The 20,576-nt window shown below is 38.9% G+C and overlaps 1 protein-coding gene and 1 long non-coding RNA gene across 11 annotated transcripts in view; both read right to left on the bottom strand.

The window, feature by feature from the left end:
* The window catches only part of LOC127440881 (gastrula zinc finger protein XlCGF7.1-like), a 108,681-nt gene that overhangs the window by 31,364 nt on the left and 56,741 nt on the right, over nucleotides 1-20,576 (bottom strand). For 6 of the 10 annotated variants that reach the window (XR_007897217.1, XM_051697956.1, XM_051697953.1 and 3 more), the window contains one exon: nucleotides 15,242-19,909. The exons of the other annotated variants lie outside the window; for them this stretch is intronic. Coding sequence is in view for 5 of the 6 variants with exons in the window: in XM_051697956.1 (XP_051553916.1) it covers nucleotides 19,149-19,909 (761 nt within the window). In the remaining variant the exon portion in view is untranslated. Of the gene's footprint in view, nucleotides 1-15,241; nucleotides 19,910-20,576 lie in introns of those variants that run through there. 10 annotated transcript variants of the gene reach the window in all.
* On the bottom strand, nucleotides 12,046-13,514 carry LOC127440927 (uncharacterized). Its single transcript, XR_007897237.1, has 3 exons — nucleotides 13,192-13,514; nucleotides 12,346-12,992; nucleotides 12,046-12,241 (listed from the first exon to the last, which is right to left on the bottom strand). It is a non-coding gene; the product is annotated as an uncharacterized LOC127440927 (long non-coding RNA).

Genomic DNA, 20,576 nt, shown 5'->3' with positions numbered 1-20,576 from the left:
AAAAATATAACAAATAACATGAAAACAAAGAATGCAACTGTATGTGTTTGATATCATTTAAGAGGTCTCTGTGCGACTGGTATAGTGGTCTCTTTCCCATGTTGATAAAACTAATGGTAACAAAGTTATAAGGTCTTTGCCAAATACTGCATAATTCTGGAGGTGGCTCCCCCTCCTTGACCTACAGTTGAAATTATCTCCTGTATGTTAACAAGGTTAAACCCCAGGAAGTCAAGAACCCATTCACCCCCAAATCCTCATTGTTCAAAGGATAACACCATTTGGTACACAATGTTTATTCTGTCTAGATATTTAAGGAAAGTTGGCACGAAGCTCTGGGAATCTGTATGCAGATCTCCCATGCTGTACCGCTGCATGTAGTTTTGTCAGGTATGTTTCTTTGACTTGTCTTTTATTTTTAGTAATGCTTGTTTATTCTGATCATGTGAAATTGGCTTTGATTTGAATTTCTGCAACAATGTTTTATATCCTACCTGACAAATAAATTGTTATTATTTGATTTATTCTGAATTCCTCTGAAATAATTACTGGAGCTTTAATATAGGAGGAAGCCATTTAAAGACTCTCAGTTTGAATTTAAACCACTCAGGACAACCACCTAGGACAACCAGGTAGGACAACCACCTAGGACAGCCGGGTAGGATTTGAATTTCAATAGACCAGGGTAGACCATACTGGAGCTTTAATATAGGAGAAACCACTCAGGACAACCGGGTAGGAGAAAGCCATTTAAAGACTCTGTCACTGCTCACCGCCCGTCTTTGCAAGTTGTATGTACGTGACTAAGCGGCAATATCGTCTGGTTATGAGAAAAGCCAAACCAGATGATATTAGTTAACCCTACAACCGCTGACTAAGAACGGAACTGGCTATCCATTTTCGGGAGGTTTACGTAATTTAATAACGGCCGGCGTAAGTCTCCAAAGATCAAAAGGACAATGAATAGAAGAGGATTTAGAGTAATCAATAACCTAAAAATGTTAAATTAAAAGAATGATCAGAAATTAATTAGAGCGTAAATATAAATTAGAGGTCAACTTAAAATTGGAGTCAGATAAAATGAATAACGGAATTAAATGTGTGAATTAACAATAACTGATTTACTTCAGCGCTCAGAAAAGACAGAACAACGCAGAGACCTTCAAGGGCAATTTATTGGAGTTCCGCTCCGGAACGGATATGAAAATTATTATCCAGATTCCAGACTTTTTCCTCTTTTTTACACAGCCCTCTTCAGCCAGTTGCATCCCATTTGGCATAACGCAGCAGCCCGTTACAGCTTATCTCCACCAGTTCAGCCCCGTTTCACGGCCGACCCATCGGGAAAAGTCCCGATTCTCCCGATGGCCAGTCCGCCCCTGTCCCAGGGTGTTCTCTAAACATGCTATATCTGCATGTTTGCCCTACATAACAAACAAATAACTTGGCTAAGGTGGTTGGGGAAAATAAAATATTTTATTTTCACACACAAAAGTGTGTGGAGATGTATTGATTAAACTAGATATGTAAGGTTTGTTGAGACAAACTATAATCTTGGTTTGACAAAACATTGTCTGAAATAGTTTCAAACGCTTGAAGTTAGAATTGTTTTTACAGGTTTTACTGTCAGAAAAAAAGCATGACGAAAATCCAAAACAAACTCATTTGAACATTCTGTCAATGTAATGTAGTCTCAGGGATTTATGGCCACTTTGAAAGCAAAAATTGTGCCTTCGCAGGGCACTTGTTTGGTAGTAGCCAAAATGTAGGGTCGTTCCAAACAGAATTTTCTAATCAAATAAAATAAGCATTATTTTTGAGCCCCCACCAGTGTTGGGTGTAATTACTGTAATAAAATTACTTTTTCATTGAAAAAAGTAAAATAAGGAATTACTCTTAATTTTTCATGAAATTTAGTGAAGAGTAATGTAATTGTGTTAAATATTGTATAGACTATAGAACAATTCTATATAAAACAACAGTAAATTTAAAATCTAAATTTAACGTCTAATGTTAAAATATACGTTTTCTAATTTAACGCTGCCCCCTTAAATTCTTTGGCCAGTTCATGAATAATTTATTTGATTTTATATGATTTATTTGAAAGAATAAAAAGAACATGTCTATCCTTGTATTTTTCATCTGGTCGAGGTTGATAAGGTTTTAGAAAGTAATTAGTAATAAGTAATGCAATTACTTTTCAGACAGAGTAATTAGTACATTCATCTAATTACACTGTAGATGATGTAATTAGTAATTAATTACTTTTTTTGAGTAAATTACCCAACACTGGCCCCCACACCTTTTAGCTCTCCAAAGCTCTCACGGTGGAGGGTGGAGAGTGAGAACCACATTATAGCGACCACAAGGAGGTTACCCCATGTGACTCTACCCTCCCTAGCAACCGGGCCAATTCGGTTGCTTAAGAGACCTGGCTGGAGTGACTCAGCACGCCCTGGATTCAGACTCGCAACTCCAGTGGTGGTAGTCAGCGTCTTTACTCACAGAGCTACCCAGGCCCAGAGGGTGAAGTCTTTGAAGGGAAAAGGGTATAGGGATGATCACTCCTGAATAGAACACACCCCATAATTCAGATGAGTAAGAACAGATATAGCAGCACGAACCAGAACTGCCTGAACTCTTTGCCGAGTTTGTTGGATGTTGCTTAAAAAAGTTAGTACTATACAGTTCCATCAACTAGCCTTTAAACATAAGCAAGAAAGCAGTGTGAATATTTGAAAGAATGTGATTAGTAGTTTTAAAAAAATAATTATTTTGATACAATCTAATAAAATCAGATTTTAGTGGTTATGACAGGTATTTTTAAATTATTTGGTGCTGTTACATTTATGATCAAATTTTTGTGTACTCTGCACTGCAACCCTCTACAGATACATGATTGGAGATCATTTTAATCACATTTGAGCTTTTTAAAAATGTACAAATTCTTTTTTCTAGCATTAATATGATGTCAGGAAATTGCAAATGGTATTTTGCTGTGTAAAATTTCATGTCAGCTACAGATTTTCAACAAAAAAATATTCACAAGATTGGAACCTAAAAATGAAAATAGAATTATACATCTCACATTTAAATTGTACTATGAAAAAAAAAAAGCCTTAGCTGTCCATTGTGACCTTCATGATTGACCTCAGGTGGGCGTCAAAAAATGATGATTACTATTTTATACTAATACTATTACTAGGTTAACATTAGGTTTATGGAGCAGGGCTCTGCCCATCCATAGATGCTGTAGGAACCTATTTGTTAAATTCTTCAATATTTAAAATCTTTGATGAAGTAAAAATATTTCATAATGTATTATTGTCCCTTTATATGCAAGTTTACACATTTATCACACATTTTGTTACATGCTTTTTTTTTCTTTTCGTATTCATAATTTGCAGTATTTACATTGAGTTTATATTGATATGTGTAACAAGTGCTAACATGGTATACTGTCTCTTTAGGAACAGCGCCTGTTCGGCAAACATGTTTCAGTTGAGCGTTTTTTTTTTACCACATCTGCCCTATGTGTGATTAGAATTAATCTGACTGTAAATAACAGAAAGAGTATAAAAAGAGACTTAAATCAATGAGAATGGATTGCGTGGATCTCAACTACACTATATTGCCAAAAATATTCGCTCACCCATTCAAATAATTGAATTCAGGTGTTCCAATCACTTCCATGGCCACATGTGTATAAAATGAAGCACCTTGGCATGCAGACTGCTTCTACAAACATTTGTGAAAGAATGGGCCGCTCTCAGGAGCTCAGTGAATTCCAGCGTGGTACTGTGATAGGATGCCATCAGTGCAACAAGTCCAGTCGTGAAATTTCCTCGCTACTAAATATTCCACAGTCAACTGTCAGTGGTATTATAACAAAGTGGAAGCGATTGGGAATGACAGCAACTCAGCCACGAAGTGGTAGGCCACATAAAATGACAGAGCGGGGTCAGTGGATGCTGAGGCGCATAATGCGCAGAGGTCGCCAACTTTCTGCAGAGTCAATCGCTACAGACCTCCAAAGTTCATGTGGCCTTCAGATTAGCTCAAGAACAGTGTATAGAGAGCTTCATGGAATGGGTTTCCATGGCCGAGCAGCTGCATCCAAGCCATACGTCACCAAGTGCAATGCAAAGCGTCGGATGCAGTGGTGTAAAGCACACTGCCACTGGACTCTAGAGCAGTGGAGACGCGTTCTCTGGAGTGACGAATCACGCTTCTCCATCTGGCAATCTGATGGATGAGTCTGGGTTTGGCGGTTGCCAGGAGAACGGTACTTGTCTGACTACATTGTGCCTACTGTGAAGTTTGGTGGAGGGGGGATTATGATGTGGGGTTGTTTTTCAGGAGCTGGGCTTGGCCCCTTAGTTCCAGTGAAAGGAACTCTGAATGCTTCAGCATACCAAGAGATTTTGGACAATTCCATGCTCCCAACTTTGTGGGAACAGTTTGGGGATGGCCCCTTCCTGTTCCAACATGACTGCGCACCAGTGCACAAAGCAAGGTCTATAAAGACATGGATGAGCGAGTTTGGTGTGGAAGAACTTGACTGGCCTGCACAGAGTCCTGACCTCAACCCATTAGAGCACCTTTGGGATGAATTAGAGCAAAGACTGCAAGCCAGGCCTTCTCGTCCAACATCAGTGTCTGACCTCACAAATGCGCTTCTGGAAGAATGGTCAAAAATTCTCATAAACACACTCCTAAACCTTGTGGAAAGCCTTCCCAGAAGAGTTGAAGCTGTTATAGCTGCAAAGGGTGGGCCGACGTCATATTAAACCCTATGGATTAAGAATGGGATGTCACTTAAGTTCATATGCGTCTAAAGGCAGATGAGCGAATACTTTTGGCAATATAGTGTATGTATAAATAGTCCCTATTGTCTGTTCTTTTGACAATGTGTTGCACTGTGGACAATATACACAACCTCAATTAGACAAATAGGTAAACTCCTTCACACATAGGCTTGTGGGTGAATGTTCATTTTATTCAACATCACAATGAATATGCTGAAAAAGAGTGAAACTGCAGTAAAAGGTTGAAAATATAATACACCTACTTGAATCTCCAACAACACAGCTCCAACATAAGTTTGTTGTTTTGTCCTTTAAAGGGTTTAAATATTTCATTACATATAGCTATATAAACAATAAATACAGCAATGATCAGAAACACTTACAGGCAATGCTTTCTACAAGTGATCACAGAAAGAATGGCTTCAGTAGTCTAGCTGTGATAGTAATTTAAGCACTGCACTTTACTGAATAAAACTGTATCAGAATGTTGGCTGGCAACCATTTAAAAGACTGCATGACTAGATGTAGAATTGATAGCGACTAGTAAGCAATAAAGCATTAAATAAATGATTCAATACATGATCCTGAACAATACTCATTCACAGGTGTTCTTCTCATTTCTTATTTTTCAAGTATAGCCTACTATATGTACAATGACAAAATCATCTGCTGGACACAGTAAAGGCATGTTGCACCAATTCCGATCTTCTGTATTTTATATTATATAAATATTAGTCACATGAAACAATGTTACCAAAGCCTAATAAATTGAGGAAGCAGTCACAATGAGCAGGGCTCTTCTTGGAAAGATAAGGAAAGCTTCAAAAACATTATATGAAATAAAACACAAGATTAGCGAGTGCAGAAAATAGTTTATTAAAACATGGCCTTGGCACACTGGACAATTAAAACAGCCTCCATATTTGCCTGGTTCAGATATTGCCAGTGGTGCCAGCCACTGCAGCTCTCACATTCAATCTGAAAGAGACAATGACATTGACATCACATGAGTATGAATTTATTATTACAAGAGCATGTTAGGCTTATAGACATTTGAATTTTGTAAAGCAAACTGAAATACCAAATTAGTTTTCATACTAACACACTCAAATGTCCACTCACGGTGTCTTCTGTGAAATGATATTTGTACCAAAATACTAAACACAAATCTGTTATGTCTTTTGTAGAAACAAGTGCATCACAAATGCAAAACTAAATCATAACATTCATAATATTGGCGATGATAACATATGTACTGTTTCCTATTTCATCCCAATTAATATATATTTAAAAATAATAATATATATAATAATATATATATAATAATATATATATATATATATATATATATATATATATATATATATATATATATATATATATACACACAGTTGTGCTCAAAGGTTTGCATACCCTGGCAGAAATTGTGAAATTTTGGCGTTGATTATGAAAATATGACTGATCATGCAAAAAAAAAGGTCTTTAATTTAAGGATAGTGATCATATGAAGCCATTTATTATCACACAGTTGTTTGGCTGCACACGGGACGCTCTTGGACTTTCCAGCAGGACAATGACCCTAAGCACAAGGCCAAGTTGACCCTTCAGTGGTTACAGCAGAAAAAGGTGAAGGTTCTGGAGTGGCCATCACAGTCTCCTGGCCTTAATATCATCGAGCCACTCTGGGGAGATCTCAAACGTGCAGTTCATGCAAGACGACCAAAAACTTTGCATGACCTGGAGGCATTTTGCCAAGACGAATGGGCAGCTATACCACCTGCAAGAATTTGGGGCCTCATAAACAACTATTACAAAAGACTGCATGCTGTCATTGATGCTAAAGGGGGCAATACACAGTATTAAGAACTAAGGGTATGCAGACTAATTTTTTTCTTTGTTGCCATGTTTTGTTTTATGATTGTGCCATTCTGTTATAACCTACAGTTGAATATGAATCCCATAAGAAATAAAAGAAATGTGTTTTGCCTGCTCACTCATGTTTTCTTTAAAAATGGTACATATATTACCAATTCTCCAAGGGTATGCAAACTTTTGAGCACAACTGTATATATATATATATACAGTTGAAGTCAGAAGCTTACATACATCTTAGCCAAATACATTTAAACTCAGTTTTTCACAATTCCTGACAATTAATCGTAGGATCACTACTTGATTTTAAGAATGTGAAATGTCAGAATAATAGTAGAGAGAATGATTTATTTCAGCTTTTATTTCTTTCATCACATTCCCAGTAGGTCAGAAGTTTACATACACTTTGTTAGTATTTGGTAGCATTGCCTTTAAATTGTTTAACTTGAATCAAACGTTTTGGGTAGCCTTCCACAAGCTTCTCACAATAAGTTGCTGGAATTTTGGCCCATTCCTACTCACAGAACTGGTGTAACTGAGTCAGGTTTGTAGGCCTCCTTGCTCGCACACACTTTTTCAGTTCTGTCCACAAATTTCTATCGGATTGAGGTCAGGGCTTTGTGATGGCCACTCCCATACCTTAACTTTGTTGTCCTTAAGCCATTTTGCAACAACTTTGGTGGTATGCTTGGGGTTATTGTCAATTTGGAAGACGCATTTGCGACCGAGCTTTAACTTCCTGGCTGATGTCTTGAGATGTTGCTTCAATATATCCATATAATTTTCCATCCTCATGATGCCATCTACAGGTGCATCTCAATAAATTAGAATGTCGTAGAAAAGTTCATTTATTTCAGTAATTCAACTCAAATTGTGAAACTCGTGTATTAAATAAATTCAGTGCACACAGACTGAAGTAGTTTAAGTCTTTGGTTCTTTTAATTGTGATGATTTTGGCTCACATTTAACAAAAACCCACCAATTCACTATCTCAAAAAATTAGAATACATCATAAGACCAATAAAAAAAACATTTTTAGTGAATTGTTGGCCTTCTGGAAAGTATGTTCATTTACTGTATATGTACTCAATACTTGGTAGGGGCTCCTTTTGCTTTAATTACTGCCTCAATTCGGCGTGGCATGGAGGTGATCAGTTTGTGGCACTGCTGAGGTGGTATGGAAGCCCAGGTTTCTTTGACAGTGGCCTTCAGCTCATCTGCATTTTTTGGTCTCTTGTTTCTCATTTTCCTCTTGACAATACCCCATAGATTCTCTATGGGGTTCAGGTCTGGTGAGTTTGCTGGCCAGTCAAGCACACCAACACCATGGTCATTTAACCAACTTTTGGTGCTTTTGGCAGTGTGGGCAGGTGCCAAATCCTGCTGGAAAATGAAATCAGCATTTTTAAAAAGCTGGTCAGCAGAAGGAAGCATGAAGTGCTCCAAAATTTCTTGGTAAACGGGTGCAGTGACTTTGGTTTTCAAAAAACACAATGGACCAACACCAGCAGATGACATTGCACCCCAAATCATCACAGACTGTGGAAACTTAACACTGGACTTCAAGCAACTTGGGTTATGAGCTTCTCCACCCTTCCTCCAGACTCTAGGACCTTGGTTTCCAAATGAAATACAAAACTTGCTCTCATCTGAAAAGAGGACTTTGGACCACTGGGCAACAGTCCAGTTCTTCTTCTCCTTAGCCCAGGTAAGACGCCTCTGACATTCTCTGTGGTTCAGGAGTGGCTTAACAAGAGGAATATGACAACTGTAGCCAAATTCCTTGACACGTCTGTGTGTGGTGGCTCTTGATGCCTTGACCCCAGCCTCAGTCCATTCCTTGTGAAGTTCACCCAAATTCTTGAACCGATTTTGCTTGACAATCATAAGGCTCAGTTTTCTCGGTTGGTTGTGCATCTTTTTCTTCCACACTTTTCCCTTCCACTCAACTTTCTGTTAACATGCTTGGATACAGCACTCTGTGAACAGCCAGCTTCTTTGGCAATGAATGTTTGTGGCTTACCCTCCTTGTGAAGGGTGTCAATGATTGTCTTCTGGACAACTGTCAGATCAGCAGATTGTGTAGCCTAGTGAACCAAACTGAGAGACCATTTTGAAGGCTCAGGAAACCTTTGCAGGTGTTTTGAGTTGATTAGCTGATCGGCATGTCACCATATTCTAATTTTTTGAGATAGTGAATTGGTGGGTTTTTGTTAAATGTGAGCCAAAATCATCACAATTAAAAGAACCAAAGACTTAAACTACTTCAGTCTGTGTGCACTGAATTTATTTAATACACGAGTTTCACAATTTGAGTTGAATTACTGAAATAAATGAACTTTTCCACGACATTCTAATTTATTGAGATGCACCTGTATATTGTGAAGTGCACCAGTCCCTCCTGCAGCAAAGCACCCCCACAACATGATGCCGCCACACCCATGCTTCAAGTCTGGATGGTGTTCTTTGGCTTGCAAGCCTCACCCTATTTCCTAAAAAACATAACGATGGTCATTATGGCCAAAAAGTTAAATTTTTGTTTCATCAGACCAGAGGAAATTTCTCCAAAAAGAAAGATCTGTCCCCATGTGCACTTGCGAACTGTAGTCTAGCTTTTTTATGGCAGTTTTGGAGCAGTGGCTTCTTCCTTGCTGAGCAACCTTTCAGGTTATGTCGATATAGGACTCGTTTTACTGTGGATATAGATACTTGTCTACCCGTCTACTTGTCACAAGGTCCTTTGCTGTTGTTCTGGGATTGATTTGCACTTTTCGCACTAAACTACGTTCATCTCTAGGAGACAGAATGCGTCTCCTTCTTGAGCGGTATGACGGCTGCGTGGTCCCATGTTGTTTATACTTGCGTACTATTGTTTGTACAGATGAACATGGTACCTTCAGGCATTTGGAAATTGCTCCCAAGGATGAACCAGACTTGTGGAGGTCTACAGTTTTTTTTTCTGAGGTCTTGGCTGATTTCTTTTGATTTTCCCATGATGTCAAGTGTAAAAAAGAGAAAATAAGGGAATCTGGATAATAATAATTTTCATATCCGTTCCAGAGCGGAACTTCAATAAATTGCCCTTGAAGGTCTCTGCGTTGTTCTGTCTTTTCTGAGCGCTGAAGTAAATCAATTATTGTTAATTCACACATTTAATTCCGTTATTCATTTTATCTGACTCCAATTTTATATTAATCTGACTCCAATTTTAAGTTGACCTCTAATTTATATTTAAGCTCTAATTAATTTCTGATCATTCTTTTAATTTAACATTTTTAGGTTATTGATTACTCTAAATCCTCTTCTATTCATTGTCCTTTTGATCTTTGGAGACTTACGCCGGCCGTTATTAAATTACGTAAACCTCCCGAAAATGGATAGCCAGTTCCGTTCTTAGTCAGCGGTTGTAGGGTTAACTAATATCGTCTGGTTTGGCTTTTCTCATAACCAGACGATATTGCCGCTTAGTCACGTACATACAATTTGCAAAGACGGGCGGTGAGCAGTGACAGAGTCTTTAAATGGCTTTCTCTTACCCGGTTGTCCTGAGTGGTTTCTCCTATATTAAAGCTCCAGTATGGTCTACCCTGGTCTATTGAAATTCAAATCCTACCCGGCTGTCCTAGGTGGTTGTCCTACCTGGTTGTCCTAGGTGGTTGTCCTACCTGGTTGTCCTGAGTGGTTTAAATTCAAACTGAGAGTCTTTAAATGGCTTCCTCCTATATTAAAGCTCCAGTAATGATTTCAGAGGAATTCAGAATAAATCAAATAATAACAATTTATTTGTCAGGTAGGATATAAAACATTGTTGCAGAAATTCAAATCAAAGCCAATTTCACATGATCAGAATAAACAAGCATTACTAAAAATAAAAGACAAGTCAAAGAAACATACCTGACAAAACTACATTCAGCGGTACAGCATGGGAGATCTGTATACAGATTCCCAGAACTTCATGCCAACTTTCCTTAAATATCCAGACAGAATAAACATTGTGTACCAAATGGTGTTATCCTTTGAACAATGAGGATTTGGGGGTGAATGGGTTCTTGACTTCCTGGGGTTTAACCTTGTTAACATACAGGAGATAATTTCAACTGTAGGTCAAGGAGGGGGAGCCACCTCCAGAATTATGCAGTTTTTGGCAAAGACCTTATAACTTTGTTACCATTAGTTTTATCAACATGGGAAAGAGACCACTATACCAGTCGCACAGAGACCTCTTAAATGATATCAAACACATACAGTTGCATTCTTTGTTTTCATGTTATTTGTTATATTTTTTACATATAAATCTTATGTCTTTGTGTTGGTCCAGAGCTGTTGAAGGAGAGAAGGGGGGGCAGCAAGGTGATTTGCACTTAATCACACGTGGTGATATTCAGGTGTTGATTTCAGCTTTTGTGAGAGAGTTCTATGACGTTGATTCTCGCAGAGTTCTTTGACTTTTACCAGAAATGGCGCCTTTTGGTTGTAGACATTCTGGTGCCAGCCTTACACAAGCAAAGAGGCACTGAGATTGAAGTTAGGCCTTAAAATACATCCACAGAAGATAAATTGGCTAATTGCCTAAAGGCTTGACATCATTTTCTGGAATTTTCCAAGCTGCTTAAAGGCACAGTTAACTTAGTCTATGTAAACTTCTGACCCACTGGAATTGTGGTATAGTCAATTAAAAGTGGAAAAATCTGTCTGTAAACAATTTTTGGAGAAATTACTCGTGTCATGCACAAAGTAGATGTCCTAAACAACTTGCCAAAACTATAGTTTGATAATATTAAATCTGTGGAGTGGTTCAAAAATGAGTTTTAATGATTTCAACCTAAGTGTATGTAAACTTCTGACTTAAACTCTATATTCTTGTGGTAGCTGCTGGGCTGTTTTTTTTTTTTTTTGGCATCAATTCCCATGAGAACCGATGCCTCTGCACGCTACAGTAATAATAATAAACGTGCCACAAGAACAAAGCTTAAATCAACATTTTATGTTGCAACATTATATTATGGCATATATTGATAAGTGACCCACATGAATTGCAATCAGGTTGTTAACTGTGATAAAGGCAGAAACTTGTTTCATGTTTCCAGTATAAATATTTAAACATCCTTTGTAAAGCAAATTTTCCATTAAATGTTAAGACTCACTGAAGTATTACTTGTTTTATTTGTATTTCTTGATTTCTAACAGCAGTACACTGCTTTTTACAGCTTTACAACATTACAGTAACACTGAAACCTTAATTGTTAATAAAACACATCTTTGTGAAAAAATATTACACAACCTATGAATTGTTGCAAACATTACCTAATAATGTACAACAGAAGAACACAGTGTAAGGGAGTTAGAGGGAAAGAAGGAGGCGAGAACCGGCTTGACAACTTAAATAATAGTTTAATAATAAACTTTTCCGCCCTCCTCGGCTCTACACTCCACCTGGTGTTGCCTCAGGCTGGGGAGCCCCCAGCTGGGGAGCCCCCGGCATGACGTACATCCCCCCTTCCTCTCCGGGGGGGGGTGCCTTGCGCCCCGACTGCTGGCGGGTCATCCCCGCCTTCCTCGACCTGGGAGGAGACAGGAGGAAAAAAAATTAAAAAAAAATTGGCGATGGAAAGGCCAACACATAGCGACAGAGAGAGAGAGAGAGGAGAGAGAGAAAAAAACTCACCGGTTCTCTGATGCGCTGTCGCGTGGTCCTCGATCACTTCTCCACCCTCTCAGGCGGATGGCAGCCGCTCCTCCCCGGGCGGACCGGAGTCTGATCTCCGACCCCCAGCGGACAGAACGCCCCTCCGCGTTCCCGGCTAACCCGTGGGGATACTCCTCCGCCCCTGGCAGTGGCCCTAGTGCTCCAGGCGGTCGGGGAGTCGCTTCCCTCCTCCCCTCGCGGACGGCGGTCTTCTCTCGACCCCTCTGCGTTTCTGGGGGACGGCAGGGCACTCCTCCGCCCCTGGCAGCAGCTCCATCGTTCCAGGCGGTCGGGGAGTCCAGTCCCCACTCGCCTCGCGGACGGCGGCCGTTCCCCACGTCCGGGTGGTCGGGCTACTCCGTCCCCCGGTGGATGGCAGCATCGAGGACTCTGCGACGGGCATCCCTCCCGACAGGAGGAGGCCAGAACCGGCTTGACAACTTAAATAATAGTTTAATAATAAACTTAAACAAAAACACACAAACATAAACACATGCAGGGCAGCTGCCTGTAATTCTCTCTCTCTCCAAATGTTGTCCCCGGCCGCCTTTATCCCTCGCCCGCCCCATCAGGCTGATTGGGGACCAGGCGTGCGTCATTCCAGCCCGGCCCCTCCCTCCTCGGCTCTACACACAGTTTAGAATTTAAAAAGATATGGGATGGTTTAGTTGATTAAGCTTGCTCTCCTGTATCCTAATGTGGCTGTAATCATTCATGCAAGAATGCAAAGCGCACAGACTAATCAAAAGCACTTTTGACAAATGATCAACTATTACAGAAATGTAAACTGTTGTAGTTTAGTCTAACTTTGTCAATGCTTATTACCTTTTTGAAATAATCCTTCAGGCATGTTGAACTTGAGTCATGACGGTGGTGTGCTTACTTTTTCAGTTCCACTTCAACACGCAGGTCAGGATAATTCCTGAATATTCATGTATGCTCCGCCCACTGGAACCAAATATCTCAGGAACTGAATATATTGTAACACTGGTTCTGGTCTGCTTGGCAGTGAAGTGTCCATCAGTTGAACCCTTCAGAAACGTCCCTTTTGAAGTGCCCTTCAAAGCTATTTTATGGGCCCATTCGGATTGGAACAACCCTTCAACATGGCGGCCATGCCCTTTGGAGGCAGATTTATCCCGTTTGGAACGCAGGGTTCATTTTACAAATCCGTCTTGCTTTGATTTCTCTGTCCTCGTTTCCTTTCCTTCCATCCTTTCCTCATTTCCTAAGAGGGTGGAGCAAGGAAAGGAAATGAGGATGCACAATTTCAGAAATGAGAAGCACCCCAACTCAACTGTTTGAATCAAAATAAAAGTCCATTACACTTGCTATTTCTTAAATCACAAAATACATAACAAATAACAAAACAATGTACAAAATATTAATAATAATTCAATGTAATATATATTTAATACAGTGTTATTTAAAATATTTTGATGACCTTGAGTGGTTTAATATTTCATAATACACCTGGGATTTTATGACGAAGAATGAGGATAAAAGATGTGTTCAACTTACTGATCAGCGAGATTTGCCGGTTGCGGTCAGAGTTGAAAAGAGAGCCATTAAGCCGGACACTTTGGGCCTGTTCCAAAACCCACAAAACCATCACCTTTAAACAGCTCAGACTAACTTTCTACAGGAATATGAAATCATCACGAAAAGGAATGTAATGTACAATCTGCACACTATCAACTACACTGTAGAGGACTTGGAAATAAGACATTCAGGGTTCCCACAGTTTTGATCAATTAACTTCCATGACATCAGTCATTAAAGATTACTTCATAATTGTTTTAAAAATCATGTTATAGAGATTGTTGGGCAGGATTCCCATTTGTACATCATGTAGCCTTCCCTAAGAAGAGATTTAGGGTGTTGTCACATGAGTCCTCTTTAAAAGAACCAAACTTAGACCTCTTTAAAGGGATAGTTCACCCAAAAATGAAAATTCATCATTTACCCACCCTTACGCCATTCCAGATGTGTGACTTTCTTTCATCTGCTGAACTCAAAGATTTTTAGAAGAATTTTTCAGCTCTGTAGGTCCATACAATACAAGTGAATTGGTGCCAAAATTGTGAAGCTCCAAAAATCACATAAGTCAGCATAAAAGTAATCCATAAGACTCCAGTGGTTAAATCAGTCTTCAGAAGAAATATGATATACTTTTTTTTTTTTTTTTTTTTTTTTTACTATAAATTCTCCCTGCTCAGTCAACCTCCACTTTAACTTTCACATTCTTCTTGTGTTTTTGGTGATTCACATTCTTCATGCATATCGCCCCCTAATGGGCAGGGAGATGAATTTGTAGCCAAAAAGGAATTAAATATTGATCGGTTTTCACAAACCTATCTTATCACTTCTGATGATATGGACTGAACCACTGGAGTCATATGCATTACTTTTATGCCGCCTTCATGTAGTTTTTGGATCTACAAACATCTGATCACCCTTCACTTGCAGAGCAGAGATATACTTTTAAAAATATAATTTGTGTTCTGCAGAAGAAAGAAAGTCATACACATCTGGGATGGCATGAGGGTGAGTATATTATGAGAGAATGTTCATTTTTGGGTGAACTATCCCTTTAAGGAAACCTAGTGAAAAGGGACCCAGTTCTCTTTGCATTCACACTGTCCATGTCTTTGAAAGTGGACTCAGATCACTTTTTGCAGCACTTTACCCGTTACAGTGTCTTTTACATTCACACTGTTGTTTTTGCCCACTTTTTATAACATAATATTGGTGATTATTATTATTATTAGGACTATATTTAATGTAGATTACAATTAGCACTACATATTAACTTATGAGAATAATTTATACGTTTAATGCTATTAAAAAAGAATAAACAGCATGAGTGCAGGTGTCAGTAAAATATATTTTATTCATTTCAACATCAATAAAACATCAGTATTATATATACATATTATACATTGTTTTTACATTAAAAGAGAAAAGTAATGCATTTAAACGGAGTGCAATGTACTAATAGTGTACTAATATAATATATGATTGTATTCAGTGGCCAAATCTTCATTTGCACAGAACACAAAAGGAATACCCTCCAGTTTGTTTTGTGTGAAGTTTAAATAATTTTCATATGCTCCTTGCTCTGTCCGCATGTACAACCCCAATTCTGAAAAAGTTGGGACAGTGTGGAAAATGCTAATAAAAACAAATAGGAGTGATTTGTAAGTTTTATTCACCCTGTGCTTTACTGAAAGCACTACGAAAACACTTTATTTGATGTTTTAACTTGTGAATTTATTTTTGAAAATTTACACTAATTTCAAATCAGATGATTGCAACACGCTCCAAAAAAGTTGGGACAGTCGAGTGTTTACCACTGTAAAACATCATAATTTTATCTGCATTTGGGCACTGAAGACACAAGTATGTTAAATTTAGCAAGCAACATTTTCCCCAATTCATTCATTATGCAGGTTTTCAGTTGAGCAAATGTTCCACACATTCACAATTGGAGACAGGTCAGCACTGCAGGCAGGCCAATCTAGGACCCACACTCTCTGCTTACACAGTCATGCACTTGTAATCCGGGCAGTAAGTGCTTAATAATAAGTGTTATGAAAAAAAATGGACTATTTTCAAGCCACTGACCTAGAGAAGGGGAAAAAACCTCATATGCACATTCTGTGATAAGCGCTCATGCTGCCTTCATGAGAGGGAGAGTGCCACTGATAATCTCAACACACAGCAAGTCAGACACAGACCGCTTTTCTTTAGTCTGTTCTTCATAATATAATCAAATGTACAGTGCTTTGAAAAAGATTTTACCCCCTTCCTGATTTCTTCCATTTTTGTGTATTTTTCATACTAAATTGTATTAGGTTGTGGTGAACAGTCGGACCAAATGACATTCCAGGAGCCAGTTTATGGCAGAGCCCCTCCCTAACTGTCAGTGCAAAGAAGGGTGGCTCCATTTTTATTGGATCGTGGCAGGACCAACACAAACAAATGCCAAGCACAGCCATCAGATAAGCTGCTTGGACAACTACCAGATACTTCAGAAAGTATGGCCCCGGACCTTCCAACATGTTGAAAGACTTCTCATTGGTCCATGAGTGGTTTCTTAGCAACCTATCAAACCCCCCATCCTAAGGTTTGCCCGGTCGACCAGAGGTGAGAAGGACCATAAAAATTCTTCAAGACCTCTCGAAGCAGCATTAACTTATCATGTGGCAAACGCTGAAACAAAGAAGCCACAAAAACAAATCTTTACACACAAACTTTACTCCTAACATGGACACCAAATGCAACACATCCACTCCATGTTTGTTCACAGAACTGTTTATGTAAATTGCTGTTGTTCAATTAGCACAATGGTTCACACAAACTGAACTATGGTGGTATAATTTAATGCATGTGTAATGAATGAATGAACGTTACATTTATATAGCACTTTTCTGACACTACACTCAAAGCGCTTTACACAGTGAACAGGGGGCTCTCCTCAACCACCACCAGTGTGCAGTATCCACCTGGATGATGCGACGGCAGCCATACGCCAGTACGTTCACCACACACCAGCTATTGGTGGAGAGGAGAGAGTGGAGTGATAGAGCCAATTAATGAATGGTGATTATTAGGAAGCCATGATTGATAAGGGCCAATGGGGGCATTTGGCCAAGACACCGTGGTTTCACCCCTACTCTTTTCGAGAAGTGTCCTGGGATTTTTAATGACCACAGAGTGTCAGGACCTTGGTTTAACATCTCATCCGAAGGACGGTGCTTTTTACAGTACAGTGTCCCCATCACTATACTGGGGCATTAGGGCCTACACAGTCTGTAGGGTGACCACCCCCTGCTGGACTCCCTAATACCTCTTCCAGCAGCAACCTTAGTTTCCCCAGGAGGTCTCCCATCCAGGTACTGACAAGGCTCAGCCCTGCTTAGCTTCAGTAGGCAACCAGTCCTGAGCTACAGGGTGGTACACGCACACGCACGCACGCACGTAATATTTAAACTATCAATATCATGTTTGGTTTCTATATCTTCAGAAAAATGCCAATAGTATTTTTGAAGAGGTTTGGAAAAGGAGCAATGCATAGATGAAACTTTAAAGACATTGTTTTAACTATGTTCCACACAGAGAACAGAGAGTGAGCCACACTGTGTGGGCCCCCTCCGATGTCAGCAGCCAATCACAACCCTGAAACAAGAAGTGCAAAACTGAAATCTCCTCCTCATCAGGAAGGTTTAAAGCATCCTTATCAGTGACACCTTTGTTCTGTGTTTCCGGCTGTTCAGAGCAATATCAGAATAATAATCAACATTCTGAATCTCCAGACTGAGTGGTAGAAGATGTAACAGAATACAACACCTTGGTCCTGAGTCCCAGTCCAGAAGGTCGTTAACAGGATGCACTTCTATAACATTTCTCTATTCTGGTCTCACTCTATGAGAGAAAGGATAACAGATAATCCAACGTTCTTAGTCTCCGTCCGAGAGACAGTAGATCGACCAAGTACCCAGTCTCACCTCAAGAGACTGTAGCAACGGCAAGTTCGGAATCCCTATACCATGGAGATAACTACAGCAACAAGGTTTAGCTCTGGTGAGCAAACCTTCTCTTCAAGTTTCATGCATCTGCATATTCCAGATATAGAAGCTTGCGCTGACATAAGGGCTGCATATCTGTGTGTTCCAGATTGCAAAAACCCTTTAGGTGCTTCCAGGAAATCAGCATTCCACAGCTCCTTCGTGTCCAAGGTTGTTGAAATGGAATCCAGCTCCTTCCCCACTGTAATGTGGCTCTGAGCCCCAGTGGAAGACGTCGCCATCACTGAACTCACTGATCGATCAAGAAGAGGTTAAATACATCACTATCCAATCTTCTCTCCAGAAACCTTCGCATTAGTGCACTGTATACTATCAGTTTATGATTTTCGAATGTTCTTTAGATTACGTAACTTGTGTATCAAATATCTTGCAAATAAAGTGTTATTTGTTTAATTAGAAATAAGGTTTTCACCTAATTAAGAGAAACTTATCCAACTTATATATGAAATATAATATCTTATTTTTTGATTGAACACATTTATTTGTTCATTTTTAAAAAGCCAAGATGTGACCAAAATGATGAAAAATAATAAAATATAATTAGTAAAATTTATATTTTCCGAAAGAACCTAGTTAATAGGTCCCCTGTATAATTAACAACATTAGCTGGGAGATCATTTATTTTATATGTATTCAAAAGGGGCATTATAACTAAAATAAACCCATATGAATCGTTATCGAATCAATATCGGAATTGAGAGCTTGTGCATCTGAATCGAATCAGGAAATCTGTATCAATACCCAGCCTACTAATAATCCCAGTATATACTCAAGTTTAATATTTTAAATTAATCAGCACAGCTAAATACATTTTCAGATAGATCAATAATGTGATGCACCCAATGTGACAATTTTTACAGACAATGCTTATCTCATGTGAACTGAAGCTAAACATCACAGACGTCCCTAGTAATAAATACTATGAAATATGTCCTGAAAACTAAAGTAAGCTAATATTGTTAGCTATAGTTAAATACATTTTATCATGCATCTTTAATATCATTTTGTAATTTACTGCTTACTGTGACAATTTTCATGGTCATTTGGTCACCCTAAGTATATTTGTATTACTATTACTACTTGTGTTTCAGAACAGCATCTCTAAAAAAGAAAAACTTAGATGAAACTAAGATAAAACATTGGACCTGAAGATAAACTTTGCTCACTCTGACATTTTTGGAAATTAGTTGATTAGGTGCAAGTCATCCCACTTGAAGGCTTCTCTTCAGTATGCACTTTCTCATGTGTTTTCAGGGCTACTGAATGAGTGAAACTCTTTCCACACTGTGAGCACTTGTACGGTTTATCTTTAATGTGGATTCTTTGGTGCATCTTCAAGTTGCCAGCTTTTGTAAAGGCATCGCCACACTCAGGGCACACATGAGTTTTCACACTGGTATGAATTTCCTGGTGCTCCTTAAAAAGGTGCAAGCATGAAAAGCTTTTTCCGCATAAGGAACACAAATGGGGCTTTTCATTTGATGCCACGGTAACGTTTTTATCGCACTCAACACAGTTTAAGGACTTTGCATCAGGGTGCTGAAAGTCCACATGATTTTCAAGACATTTTAAATATGCGAAATCCTTTCCGCAGTGAGGGCACATGAAAGGCCTCTCTCCAGTGTGAATTCTCATGTGAGACTTAAGGTACACTGAATTTTTGAATCTCTTTCCACACTGGAGGCATGCAATGGGCTTATCTTCAGTGTAATTCCTTACGTGTCTCTTAAAAACAGTTTTACGAGTGAAATTCTCTCCACACCGAGGGCATGTGTAAATCTTCTTAGCAGTGTGATTTCTTTTACGAGCCTTTGTTTGTTGTGAGGAATTCTGTTCAGTCTGTGAGCAACTAAATAATCTCTCTCCAGGTGTGACATTAGGAGATTTCTGATGCTGATGTTTCTCCTCCACTTCATTCAGTTCTTCATTTCCTTCTTTCGATTCCATCAGGTCTAAAACAAACACATTAAATAGTCAAAAATCATTTAAAGAGTAATAAATGTGAAGTAGAGCTGGGCGATATGGAAGAAATATTTTCACCATAATAAAAAAAAATTAAAAAAAGTGCAATATCCGATTACATCATCATCCCCACTGCGCCGATTATTGAACACTTCTTGCACCAGTCGATTTTGCTTTAAAACTTTAATTCATTTAATGAAACACAAAAAACTTAAATCAAAGATATTTCTAAATTGAATTTGCAATTAAAACGAAGCAAAAATGGCATTAAAATAACGAAGTGGTCAAAATTTTTTATATAACCACCTCTTCAAATCCAAACATTTACTGTCTCCAACTTCCTCCCATTTGCCATCACGCAAGTATCCGTCTACGACAGGGGTACTCAATTAAAGTTCCAAGAGGTCCGGTCTCTACATTTCCTTTCCAGCAAGGGTCCGTATAATAATACGTAGCTTACACGGTGTCATTTGGCTAAAAATAATGTATATTTTTGAATAGTTTTTATAACTTGCCATATTGGCAGCAATAGTACTTTGAAAAAAAAGTAAATCCTAAACAGTCAAAATAGTCTCTTCAAAACTGGGCAGAGATGAGGACATTGGGGGCCCAGAGACAGGCAAAGTAGTGGGGTCTGAGGGATCTTCTACCAAAAGA

The sequence above is a fragment of the Myxocyprinus asiaticus genome, chromosome 5, assembly GCF_019703515.2.
Source record: "Myxocyprinus asiaticus isolate MX2 ecotype Aquarium Trade chromosome 5, UBuf_Myxa_2, whole genome shotgun sequence".
Lineage (NCBI taxonomy): Eukaryota > Metazoa > Chordata > Actinopteri > Cypriniformes > Catostomidae > Myxocyprinus > Myxocyprinus asiaticus.
Note: the sequence above shows the minus strand (reverse complement) of the source record. Positions and strands in the feature narration are given on the sequence as shown.